The sequence below is a fragment of the Colias croceus genome, chromosome 19 (assembly GCF_905220415.1).
Source record: "Colias croceus chromosome 19, ilColCroc2.1".
Classification (NCBI taxonomy): Eukaryota; Metazoa; Arthropoda; class Insecta; order Lepidoptera; family Pieridae; genus Colias; species Colias croceus.
Window position 1 is genome coordinate 4,926,329 of NC_059555.1, and position 12,508 is coordinate 4,938,836.

A 12,508-nucleotide genomic window follows, 5' to 3' on the forward strand; every position below is an offset into this window, starting at 1 on the left:
TATGATTCAATCAACTACATCGTCATCACACTTTGAAGTCTAACTCGTGTGTTAGTGTGGCATTTTCGACGATCTTTGTACATCTTTTTCTTACGGAATAGGGATGTTAATAAAATAAAAAGTATTATTTTTCATAATTTATTTATTTCATTCAATTCTCGATCACTACTGATTGATTAATATAATATTATCATTAGGGCAGTGCGTAGCGGCCCGCATATTAATAATAATTAAGTCTTACAAAATCGCTACTTATGAAAATAGCTTTTCACATTACATTTTAACTATTGTTCGTACTTCCTATATGTATAATAATTCACATACAAACAATAACATGTAAAACAATGATGTATTAAAGTTACTTAAAATTAAAATTTCATTTTACCTATAAAAATATTTCTTTTGTATATTTGGTGTACACGAGTAGGACGTGCGTTTTATTGCAGTTACATTATTGATGGCCATAATTTAAATGAAAAGATACGCGACGTGGAATTATTTCAAGATAAAATTAGATAAAAATAAAACAAAATATATAACATTCCAATGATTTTCATAAAGTTGCATGCAAATCAGAATCAGATGAAAGTTAGAAGATTCAAATGACAGCAAAAGATACTTATTAATCCACGTCGCGTTTACGAGTAACTATGTAGATATGCACTAGCCACTAAGTTATTCAAATATAAATATAAATATAAACATGAACTAAATCTATCGCTATTCAAACGCCCTACTTAATTTTATTAAATAAAATGCAATAAAACGTGTTCGAAAATATATTACTATTACATATAAAAGAATTACGTTAAATATGAGAATACTAACAAGAATTTAAACTAGATATTTTACTTACAGACTCAAAAAATCTAAGCCTTTGTGGGTAGTTATTAAATAACTTTTTGTTAGGAATCCATATAAGGCATTAGTCTAGAATTATTCGGGGAGTAGGAACTACAAAAGCAATATTATATTTCAACATACCGAGTCTTCCTTTAGTTGAAAAGTGACCCTATTTAGGATTTCTATTCAATTCAATAAATTAAGAGAATCAGCATTTTCTTCATCATGTGATTGTATCAAACTATGCAAACCGTTAAAATCCATGAAACTAAAAATATTCATAAAGAACATATTATATTAAGAGATAAATGTTGCTGTGTTAAATAAACGAATTCAACGATTTGCATATTTACCTTCAGATATTACTGAATTAATCGATAATGCCATACTAAACTTAATATGAAAGTATGTCCATCCAAACCCTAATATCGAAATACTAATAATAATTATTATAGAAAACACGTCAAGTCCCATATCATACCAATTAGTCATTAGCGAATTTTTAAACAAAAGTGCACAATCTATTTAAGGAATACCGAAATTATTGCTTGTGGACGGCTATTTTAATCTTAATACAGGAAAATGGTGCAATCGGGAACACGTCGATGTATAACATATTCGTTCTTATGAATGAGTCTATATCACAAACGCTTATAAAATCATTTGTGTTGAATGTACTTATATTAGAGAGATAAACATCAATATTTTTGTCATAGATTATTGCAATTTAACTCTGTCTTTCTTTTAGATGTCCCTGTTGAACTCAATAACAGTTTCCCTCAAAATAAGTTGGTTTTTAATCATTCAGCTGACTTGTGATGGACAAATATAAATTTCTCAAATTATCTATTGTTATGAGAATTCAAATGCATTTGTAAGATGTCAGACGAGGGACAATGGGAAATATTTTCTATTTTTCATTGCTCAGACCATTAGTTTACAAGATCTGCGTCATAGAGCCTCATAACAAATTTTTTGTACATCTTTTAACGATTTACGATATAGTTATGTTCTTATGATAACCCAAATCACAAATTGGTGGATCTTAACACATTCCATGAGAAATACGTATAACGCTCTCGCAAAACTCAACCGCTTAATCTTAAGAAAAGTACATAAACTATTCGAGTTTGTGTGTTGAACTTAATTTGAGAAACAAGTGATTAAATCGTTAACTTAATTTAAAACATAATACTTCAATATATTATGATGAAGCATATTATCCGTAATATACAATATATTATATTCAGTACGTTTATACTTATTTTGTACAAAAAATATCATAGTCTTCATTGGTTTTGTCCATTCGCGTTCTTAGTTAAATAAGGCAGACTTCGAATCAGGGATCCGAGTCTCTTTTTGGCGATTCGATTGTATCCAGAATTTTTCTACCGGTGCAAAATTTCTAAATTACTTCATGTGACATGTTTCATACATTATTATGTAACTATGTCTACGCGTCGTAGTACATGTCACTAAAATAGAAATTGCAACTCACGCAAAACTCACTTTACACGTTTTTTGTGAAGGCTGAGCCTAATAAGGACATTGGTAGATGATTCTCATTTCGGTTTAAATGATTTTCCCATCTACCATTGAAGCATTCAGCCTTCTATTAAACGTACCAATACTCTCGCTTCCACTGGAAATTCTCTAGATCTAACCGCTATTGTATGATATTACGTAAACAGATTCGCAGTTAAACCGAGCATTCTCTACAACTAAATGTTGTTTATTTTGTTATCTTTATTTGCCAAAAGTGCAATAAAAATAGCTTCTCGTTTGGATAAATTATTACAGATGAATATAAATCTCTTTCAGAGGCATCCATACAATTATTATGTTCATAACATGAACTGTTTCTTCAACACTCCGAGTAACATATCACTAGCCTACAATCAAATGTAATCTTCTCTTTTATTAGATATAACCGTAAATACTGATACTATGGAAATACTTATTTTGTAAGTTTGTCTGATCATAAACATTTCCGTATACCTTCGTCTAGGAATACAAATAGGTCATTTGCTCAATATCAGCGCAATGACGTAAATGTATAGCAAATACTCGTCATTAGAGGATTAAAGCGAAACTGCATGCTATCCCATTCGCTCTCATCACTGTAACATAAGCTAGACAGAGACAAGTTTATATTACTCTGTGAAACTTTAAGAAAATCTTTTATTTTCTACTTATTCTTTGGCTAGTTACAAAAATGGGATAGTATGATTTGAAGCTTAATTTTTCACCTTACTCACAAGTTTAATCCTTGTGGCATAAGGCAATACAAGAACCACCCTGTTCAAGTATCAAAACTATTCCTAGGCCACTTGTGTCACTACATAACATTATATTAAATATCAAACCTTACATAATTATAACAAACAAACTTAACAGCTAAGTTTAAATTAATAAATAATCCTTAGTAGTCAAATTGAGATTTCTGAAGGCAATCTGTAAATAAAGAAAATTATATAAGAATTAGATACTAAATAAAATTATTAAAAAAATTGATAAAATTAACTTTTTAAATATTAACAAGCTATGTTTGCAATTTTTATTTGTCTAATATTATTTAAAACACAAACAGTACAATCAGTCTTTTAGGTGTTATACATAATACACTTCACTTAGAAGGAGGCACAACAGAATATTCGAACTCATAATTCACAATACCCACCCAGGTCAAAGCGCAAGCCAGGGGTGGTGACGCAGCGACTCCTTGGACCGATCCCCGTAGTCATATGTAAGCTCCTCGCCAGCGGATATGTCCTGTGCGGCCAGCAACACCAGCCTGGGCCCGTCCACCCACACAGCTTTGGTAGACAAGTTCCCATTGCGAGAGTGGTTCACTAAGCGACCGAGCCGACCCGATTCCGATGTCGCGTCGATACTGTAACATGATTACACATTTTTTTCAAATTTTACAACACTTTTCACTGTTAGGTAGAACATAGCTTTGAAATATCCATAAATATCCATAATAGCAGTAGTAGCATATTTGATTTTCATACATTATTAAATAAAATAATATTATTTTTTTTAAACAACTGACATAGCAAAACATAACATTTCAGAAAACTGAATCTGGCATATAAGCCTTGTAGAGAAGTTATAGCTTCTACACTTATTTCTTTATCGTTTATCTCTTCTTTTTTCCTTTCTTCTGCTTGAAATAGCCAATGCTTTTCATCTTAATTATATATATCATAAAAAACAAACAAAACAAAAACATACATAAATACTAGCTTACCGCCCGCGGCTTCGCCCGCTTTCTCTTAAACGATTTGAGATTTAAACTACCCTATCTCTCAAGTTGGATCGAACTGCACATGGTGTGCGAATTTTATTATAATCGGTTAAGTGGTTTAGGAGTCCATTGAGGACAAACATTGTGACACGAGATTTATATATATTAAGATAAGATGAAGTAAGGAGTTATAATTTTGCTCATAAAATCATCTCACCAATACTGTTGATCTTGCAGTCTAAAGTAATACATATAGCAGCCAGCGTTGGGATCCTGCGCGTACTTGCGCTCCCGCTCTCGAGCCTCCGCCACACCTACAAGCTCGCCCACATACTCCACTACATACTGGCCGCGGTGGAAAGGACGCGTGGCTATAACTCCACGACCTTTGCCATCGAAATAAGCAACCTGTAAAGTCATTGATATTTTTTACCATCCATCTTTTTTTTGTAATGCATTTACATAAATCTAGATCCACAAAAGTTGCAAGTGTAGTTAGAAGACATAACACCCCATAAATTTCTTATATAATATTATTTATTTCTTATAGATAAATTTCCATATTCTATGTTTAACAAGAATTTTAGTTATTAAAACTTAACTAATCTTTGTATACTTTTGTAATTGACGGCAGAGCAAACGTAGCAGAAATATAGATATTATAGGTGCAAAAATGTAAAAATCACCTGTAACCCATCCTCTTTTTGTTCCCTGATTGCTCTCTCCAAGTCCCTCATCTTTTCAGCCATGACACATTTTGAAGTCTTTCTTACACTGCGTCTCACAGGAAAGTATTCAGTTAATTTATGATTGCTGCCATTCACAGCCTTAGATTCAACTTTAGCAGTCTTTTCAATTGGCGAGGGAGATGGAGGGTTCTCTATTTTGGGACTTTTTAACTCCTCCTTAAAGTATTCAGTGAGTTTGTGACTTTCAGCTGTTCGAGCAGCTGCGCGGGCTGCGCGAGATCTCACATTGATACCGTTTGTCATTATGCTGATACCGTTGTTGGTTTTAAGAGGTTTAGATTTAGTTTCTTTCTTAATTGGTGGTTCTGATGTTACTTCTTCATTTTCAGTTTTTGTTGGTGTTGCAACCACTATTCTGTAGGAAAATAATAGATTTATTATGTAGTTTCACAACTATATCATATAAAAAGTAAAAAAAAAAAGGTTAGTTTTATTAAAAGTACTAGAAGTAAACTGAATATGGCTATTTTGTTAAATATATTTTAAGTACCTGCGCTTTCTATAATTTCTTTTGGGCTTTACTATCTTTTCTTCAAATAGCTCAATGCGATGAGGAGTTTTCACACCCTCCTGGGATGCCATCAGACTATTGACTGAAATATTTTTTAATAAATAAGTTGTAGGTACATCGAATTACAGAAATTATTACTTCTAAAACATATAGGTAATATGTAATTCTATATTAATTTAAATAAAGAACACAAGAGATACTGTTAAAAAAATTAAAACGTTATCTGAACCCACGCGCATCCGTACCACATTGCAATTGCATATTTTAATAAATTATCAAAGGTAGGATTTTTTGGACATAACCTTACTTTTCTACTACCCCCAGGAACAAAGGAATAATAGCTACTTGAAATAAATTACGGGAATAGCGTTAATTAAACGAAAAAGATTCACTCACCTCGAACCATTTCAACTTGAACTTGATTAACACTGAATAAAAGCCACGGAAATGCATCGAAAAAAATAGACCTTTCGGATAAAAACAAACTACACAAATAGGTAGACACAAATTACAAGTGTTTTGTAATAGACCTTGTCAAATTCAACTGGTAATCATTAAACAGCTTGTGTGCATATTTCTAAGATTAAAAACTCTAACGTCACATTTTAAGCAAAATATATAAAACTACGAAAATAAATTAGTTTTGTTATAAATACATTTAAAATCGACAAAATTTATTCCCAAAGCATCACTTGAAATGTCAACTGTTGGACGAGAAGCGACAATAGACAACCATTAAACGCTTTTTTTTTAGAAATGGACGCTTACTTTCTATAGTTTATGAAAGTAAATTAACGGGATAGGTACTTGTGAAGATCCGTGACAGGTAAATAATTTTATTATTGTAATAAATTTGCTTGCGTGATAAGTATGTTTATTACATTCACCATTAAATAATAAATATTTTTTAACAATAATAATTAATCTAAATGTACGGTCTAGGGATTCTGTTTCGGCAAGAACAAGACATATTGGTTCTATACATTGAGCAATAATTAATGGAAATTTTATGAAGAGAATTTACAATGTTTTAATGTGGTTGTGGGTTTCAATATTATTTATGATTATTTACAAGACAAACTGCCACGTACCTATAATACTGTATAATACCTTTAAACGACGTTGTGTGCACGTTACATCAGCTTTAATATGGCTTACAGATTAACAATAAAAAAATATCCATTAATAATCTGGGATATGGGTTTATTTTATTATAATATGTCAGTGTCAGTGTCATTTTGTTAAATACGAGGCAATTTGAATTTATAATTAAATTTGTTTTGCTTTGCATCAACAAAAAAATAGCAACAGCTCAACAGCAAACAATATTAATATTTATTAAATTAGGTATTATTTCATCAATTCTTAGATTTAATAGGCACGATATGGCAAAAAGAACTTGTTATGTATGGGATCAAAATTTATTAGAACAATGTGATCGTTTGCCTGCTGTTACTAACAGAGTAAGTCGAGTTAATTAATATTTTTATTAATGAATTAAAAAATCTAGACAACTCTCTTTAAACAATTCGTTATTTACAGGCTTCTATGATACATAGTCTTATTACAGCATATGAGCTTACAGAAAAGATGCAAAATGTAAATTCTGTTCCAGCAACAGTTGAAGATTTAAAATTATTTCATACAGAAAGGTACCTAGATCATTTAAAAACCCTGGAAGTTATTGATGAAGATTACATATCTCATACGCAAGATGAAGAGTTCGGAATTGGTAATAAAAATGAAACCCAATGTGGATTTAGTTAGACATGTTGTTAGTTATTATTAAAATGATGTATTAATATTTACAGGATATGATTGTCCGCCGGTATGCGAGATGTACAAGCTTGTATCTGTTATTGCTGGAGGCTCCATAACTGCCGCAAAATGTCTGCTCCTAGGCATTGCAGATGTAGCGATCAATTGGTGCGGTGGATGGCACCATGCACAGAGGTTTGAAAAATATATTGTTCTTAATAGCTTTGTATTGAAACAGCAATTTAAAAAAATATATATATAATCGTCTTTGAATTATTTTAGGTCTGGTGCAGAAGGTTTTTGTTATGTTAATGATATAGTGTTATGTATAGAAAAGTTGAAACAAAAATTTCAAAGAGTCCTCTATATTGACTTAGATGTTCATCATGGTATGGTAATATTACATTTGTTCAGTTACTAGGAGATCATTTTTTATAACTCCTCAATCCTATTCATTTTTTGAAGATAGATTTTTGCTTTTTACAAAGGTAGTCTAAAAAAATTAACGTTTTTTTTTCTGAGTGGCTTGGTCTCTTATTAATCTCTTGAAGTCTCTTATTAATGGGGACAATTAAAATAAGATTTGACTATGTTTTAATACATAACCAAAGCTAGCTGTAATTTTTTCACAGGTAATGGTGTCCAAGATGCATACAACTTAAGTAAATCAGTGTTCACACTGTCATTGCACAAATATGAGGCTGGATTTTATCCAGGAACCGGCTGTATAGATGACATAGGCACTCTAACTGGCAAAGGGTTCATGTGTAATGTCCCACTGTATGCAGCATACTGTGATGATACATTTGAATATGTGTTTGAAAAGTGGGTCATGTAGTTGATTTATTGTAAATTTAATTACTAGAAGCTAATTATATTATGGTATCATATCATTTTTGTATGGCTTAGTTTGAGTATACAGACAAAAAATATTAAAACATTTTAAATACATACCAAACATATTTTCTCCTTTTAAAAAACAGCAGTTGCACAAAACCTGCTTTCAAGATGATAGAATCCTGTTCTTAAATGAAGTATTGAGAAAGCATTTTTTTTTGTTTTCAGAATATTTGAGAAAGTATATGAAAAGTTTGAGCCAGAAGCTGTAGTTGTACAATGTGGGGCCGACGCACTCGCAAGGGATCCAAATGGTGGTGCTGGGTTGACAACAAAGAGTTACTGTAAATGTATTAGGGATGTATTGAATAAGAATAAACCTACAGTTCTTTTAGGTGGAGGTATGTTATCTGCATTATTTGGTAATTTTAGTATTTGACACCTAAACTATGCGATTTAACAATAATTATCATAATAATTTTTGAAATAGAGATGAAAATTTTCTATTTTTTTTTTTCTATTTCATAGGAGGATATAATCATAGCAATGCAGCAAGACTTTGGGCTTCTATCACAGCATTAGTTGTTGGAGTTGATTTAGATGAAAATATACCTGAACATGATTATTGGCCACAGTATGGACCTGATTTTATGCTCAATATTCATCCATTACTGACCAAAGATGAAAACTCTAGGAAATATCTAGATCATTGTATAGCAAGAATTACAGGTACACAAAAGATAAAAAAGTCAAAAATAATTTCAATTCACATTAAACAGTAAATATTAACATAACACCTTTTCACAGATAACTTAGAAAAACATCTGAGCTCAAATACGCGCCAAAAACACAAGCAATGCAATCATGATGCAATAGAAGAGGATAATAGTGAAATTGTGCATATGAGTAATCAATTCAAAAAATATAAGATGACACTTTACCATAATAACATGACTAATACAGAAATTAGTGATACCTCCAAGACTGATGTATATAATTTTATTGAATAAATGTAATATGTAATTGTGATATTCATTTTTTTCCTTGTTTTTTTGATGACACAGTTGTAGATTGATTTTTTGCCAATAATATAATAATGTTTATTCGCAGTGTATTCAAAAACTGTTTTTATCAATCTGGTAATTGAGGAAAACTAAACTTGAAGTGAATAATAATGAGACAACAAAATATTATGTTAACATGAGTATGAAAAGTAGTTAAATCTGTTCACTATTTTTTGAATGAACAACAAATGGAAGCAGTTAAAATTCAATTTTTCGTTTTATTAACGCTACCTTGGAAGAAGTATTTAGAAGCTTAGTACCTCGCTGGCAGGAAAGAGGCTTTAAAATTGGTGAGCATCGGTTAACAAATCTTCGCTTTGCTGATGATATTGTCCTCTTTTCCTCTACATCCTCAGAGTTACAAACGATGCTCGAAGACCTGAGCGATGCAAGCCTTAGGGTTGGACTTACGATGAACATGACCAAAACAAAGATAATGACTAATAGCACCAAAACCACCATCATTGTCGAGGGTGGGTCAGTTGCATATGTCGATGAGTATACCTATCTTGGCCAAATAGTTTCTTTCCAAGCAAGACAGGATAAAGAAATTGGTAAACGTATTGAGAACGCTTGGAGAAGCTTTTGGTCGATGAAAGAGCTGATGAAAGGAAAGATGCCTCTTTCACTAAAGCGAAGACTCATGGACATGTGCATCTTACCCATCCTCACCTACGGTGCACAGACTTGGTCATTGACTGATCGCCAAAAGTTCGCACTTGGGGTTTGCCAAAGATCGATGGAGCGCAGTATTTTGGGCGTAAAACTTACGGATCGCGTCCAAAATGAGATACTGCGCTCAAAAACACAGATAATCGATGTTGCTCATAAAGCTGCTGAGCTGAAATGGAACTGGGCTGGCCATGTTTGCCGAATGTCGGAGGAGTTGTGGGCAAAAATTACCACTTTGTGGATCCCCAACAAGGACAAAAGGCTGCGCGGCAGGCCCAGGACAAGATGGCGGGACGAGCTTGATTCCCATTTAGCAGATTGGAGCAAAATTGCTCAAAATAGGGAGAAATGGATTGAGGGAAGAGAGGCCTTTGCTCAGCAGTGGGACAGCCATGGCTCATAATAATAATAATAAATAATTATTCTGAGCAAGATAGCCCATAAAGTGTGTATCAAATATCCAGTTTTATATTTGTATTAACATACTGGATGTCCTTGCTTATGGCAAAGTGATGGTTATATATAAGTAACTAATTAATAATTATCTTACAAAATAAAAAAAGCAACTTGAAAAAAAATATTTATTTAAGGTTCTTTCACTGAACAGTTCAACACACAGCAAGATATATAATATTAATGCATAAACTTATAAGAAAATTAAATAATGTAGTAATCTGTAAAGTGTAGTTGAAAATATGACAACAATATATCAACCAATAATATAAAATATATTTCAATTAATATAAACATATTATTGGTTGATAATCACACATTCTAACAATAGGCGCATAGAATAAACTTTTGTTCTTTAATTTATAAACTGTTGATTCAGTACTCATTTATATATTATTATGTATTTACATATCATATTAATACAGTTTAGGCCAAAGCCACACATTACCTGATGTTCATTGACAATATATGAAATTACAATAATTCAATTTTTTTTTACTTCTCATCAACAGGAAATAAAAAGAGACATGAAAATATTAAACATATCTTCATATGAAACTAATAATTTAAGTAAAGGATCCATAAACCACTTCCCATTCAAATTTTAAAGTCACCCCTAGTCGAAAATAAAAATGAAGCGATTAATTCAAGCCGATCATTATCTATTACATCTAAACTGATTTTACATACAGTGCATAGTGTATTGCAAGCAATGTGGACATTTAATATGATTATTATTTTTATCCCTTTAGGCATAAAAATACATAAACAGCTTTAGCTTAGTATGGTCTAAGATGATTAGAATCTTGTATGAATTACTCAAGCAACAATGTAAATGCAGTTCTTATTTGAATGACTATACTGTTATAATATGTAACATAAGAAATAATAAAATAAGTATCTATTTTTATCTAGCTGAGGCTATAATAACTTCACACAAGCGGTCTAATCACATTAGACTAACTTTGCTGTAAAAATAACTCAATCCATAGTTTAATCTGTTGGTCTCTTTTCACTATGTTTTTTGGTAAATTCCTCTGCATTCTTTGTGAACTTTTTCCTGTCTTTAAGGAATTCTTCAGCTAACTCTGCACGTAAGGGATGTTCAGGTTCTGGATCATTGACAAGCGCAACAAGAGCTTGGATAACTGTAAATTACAAATTTTGTTGAATTTTCATTGCCACTGAAAGCTTTCAGTCAATTTGTTTTATAGGAATATATTTAGGATACTTACCTTGATCAGTCTTAGTTGCTGGTTTCCAATTTTCAGCACTAATGATGGGTAAACAAACTTGACCCTTCTCATCAATGTTTGGGTGATAGATTTTAGTTTTAAAACTTATTTTTGGTGGCTTGAAAGGATACTCTGCAGGGAAGTTAATCTCAATACGGAATGCACCTTTGTTGTAGGGAGGATTGTCCTGTATCAGTCATAATTATTTTAATTTAGAAAAATGTATTATAAAACAATATAATATGAAATAAATTTCATTGTCGCTCATTAGATGTAAAATATAATTTTCAAACTAGGACACTACTTACAGGAACAATCAATCCTTGCCAAGTTAATATATTTGATTCATCAACCTGAATGTCCCTAAAAGATTTCAGTCCAGACTGTCTGATGTCATTGAGCTCCTGAAAAATGAAGATGTAGTGCTTCTAACTTGGTACTTTGTAGATACCGATAGGATTTAAAACCAAATTTTATAATAACTAATCTTATTACATATATATGTGGCACCGCTATCACATTTAAATCGATTTATTTATTTTAATTTTTCTTAGGAAATATTGTCATGAGAGGTTTCACATAAAAATTGCGATCGACCTTACCTTTTGAAGTCTTCTAGTCGCTGCCATCGTAATCTAATTTATAGAATTATAATTACTTTAAAATTCAGAACACACTCGTACTATTATCTTATTAAATAGCTGTCCACTTTAACAACATAATTCGTAATTAATATTGCCGAAAATATGAGTCAGTTCAGTTTCAGTATTGAATGAAATGTCAATGAGGTGTTCAGATGTCTATCGGCAGAATTGAAGGCGGCCATTGTTGTTCAGACTTCAGTTCCGTTATACGGTTAATCGGTATTACGGTGTATCAATTTTATGCTGAAAGTCATCTCAATTTTGAAGTTGATTACTATTAACACAATTATTATATTAACCAGGTTTCCGCCCGCGACTTCGCCCGCGCAATCAAAGAAAAACCCGCATAGTTACCGTTCCCGTGGGATTTCCGGGATTGCGTCATTTTCCCGGGATAAAATATGTCCTTTCTCGGGTATCAAAATATCTCTATATCAAATTTCATAAAAATTGGTTCAGTAGTTTAGGCGTGATTGAGTAACAGACAGACAG

At 31.8% G+C, this 12,508-nt stretch overlaps 3 protein-coding genes across 4 annotated transcripts; 1 reads left to right on the plus strand and 2 right to left on the minus strand.

Moving 5' to 3' along the window:
- Positions 1-124: 124 nt before the first annotated feature.
- On the minus strand, positions 125-6,070 carry LOC123700481 (histone-lysine N-methyltransferase PR-Set7). The gene is made up of 6 exons (XM_045647710.1): positions 5,750-6,070; positions 5,333-5,435; positions 4,780-5,197; positions 4,311-4,501; positions 3,524-3,736; positions 125-3,297 (listed from the first exon to the last, which is right to left on the minus strand). The coding sequence occupies exons 1-5, from the start codon at positions 5,757-5,759 to the stop codon at positions 3,529-3,531; spliced, it is 930 nt and encodes a 309-aa protein (XP_045503666.1). The 5' UTR covers positions 5,760-6,070; the 3' UTR covers positions 125-3,297; positions 3,524-3,528.
- A 93-nt stretch (positions 6,071-6,163) lies between these two features.
- Positions 6,164-8,975, plus strand: LOC123700476 (histone deacetylase 8-like). 2 transcript variants are annotated; one of them, XM_045647701.1, is made up of 9 exons: positions 6,164-6,179; positions 6,732-6,816; positions 6,896-7,085; positions 7,165-7,306; positions 7,394-7,500; positions 7,744-7,936; positions 8,177-8,349; positions 8,477-8,677; positions 8,756-8,975. In XM_045647701.1, exons 2-9 carry the CDS (start codon positions 6,739-6,741, stop codon positions 8,956-8,958), a joined length of 1,287 nt encoding a protein of 428 aa, XP_045503657.1. In that variant the 5' UTR covers positions 6,164-6,179; positions 6,732-6,738; the 3' UTR covers positions 8,959-8,975. The 2 variants fall into 2 exon arrangements, with proteins under 2 accessions (XP_045503657.1, XP_045503656.1); XM_045647700.1 differs by having other exon boundaries at positions 6,170-6,179; positions 6,723-6,816.
- Positions 8,976-10,251: 1,276 nt separating this feature from the next.
- LOC123700492 (ubiquitin-conjugating enzyme E2 L3) lies at positions 10,252-12,191 on the minus strand. The gene is made up of 4 exons (XM_045647727.1): positions 11,975-12,191; positions 11,681-11,776; positions 11,373-11,559; positions 10,252-11,285 (listed from the first exon to the last, which is right to left on the minus strand). The coding sequence occupies exons 1-4, from the start codon at positions 11,999-12,001 to the stop codon at positions 11,131-11,133; spliced, it is 465 nt and encodes a 154-aa protein (XP_045503683.1). The 5' UTR covers positions 12,002-12,191; the 3' UTR covers positions 10,252-11,130.
- Between the last annotated feature and the right edge of the window lie 317 nt (positions 12,192-12,508).

Coding starts and splice junctions, on each gene's coding strand:
- LOC123700481 (XM_045647710.1), bottom strand. Junction 4,502..4,779: donor AAAAAGAGGATGGGTTACAG/GTGATTTTTACA, acceptor ATGACTTTACAG/GTTGCTTATTTCGATGGCAA. Junction 3,737..4,310: donor CTGCAAGATCAACAGTATTG/GTGAGATGATTT, acceptor ATCATGTTACAG/TATCGACGCGACATCGGAAT.
- LOC123700476 (XM_045647701.1), top strand. CDS start 6,739: ATGGCAAAAAGAACTTGTTATGTATGGGATCAAAATTTATTAGAACAA. Junction 8,350..8,476: donor TACAGTTCTTTTAGGTGGAG/GTATGTTATCTG, acceptor TCTATTTCATAG/GAGGATATAATCATAGCAAT. Junction 8,678..8,755: donor TTGTATAGCAAGAATTACAG/GTACACAAAAGA, acceptor ACCTTTTCACAG/ATAACTTAGAAAAACATCTG.
- LOC123700492 (XM_045647727.1), bottom strand. CDS start 12,001: ATGGCAGCGACTAGAAGACTTCAAAAG. Junction 11,777..11,974: donor CGACTAGAAGACTTCAAAAG/GTAAGGTCGATC, acceptor TTCATTTTTCAG/GAGCTCAATGACATCAGACA. Junction 11,286..11,372: donor AGCAACTAAGACTGATCAAG/GTAAGTATCCTA, acceptor TGTAATTTACAG/TTATCCAAGCTCTTGTTGCG.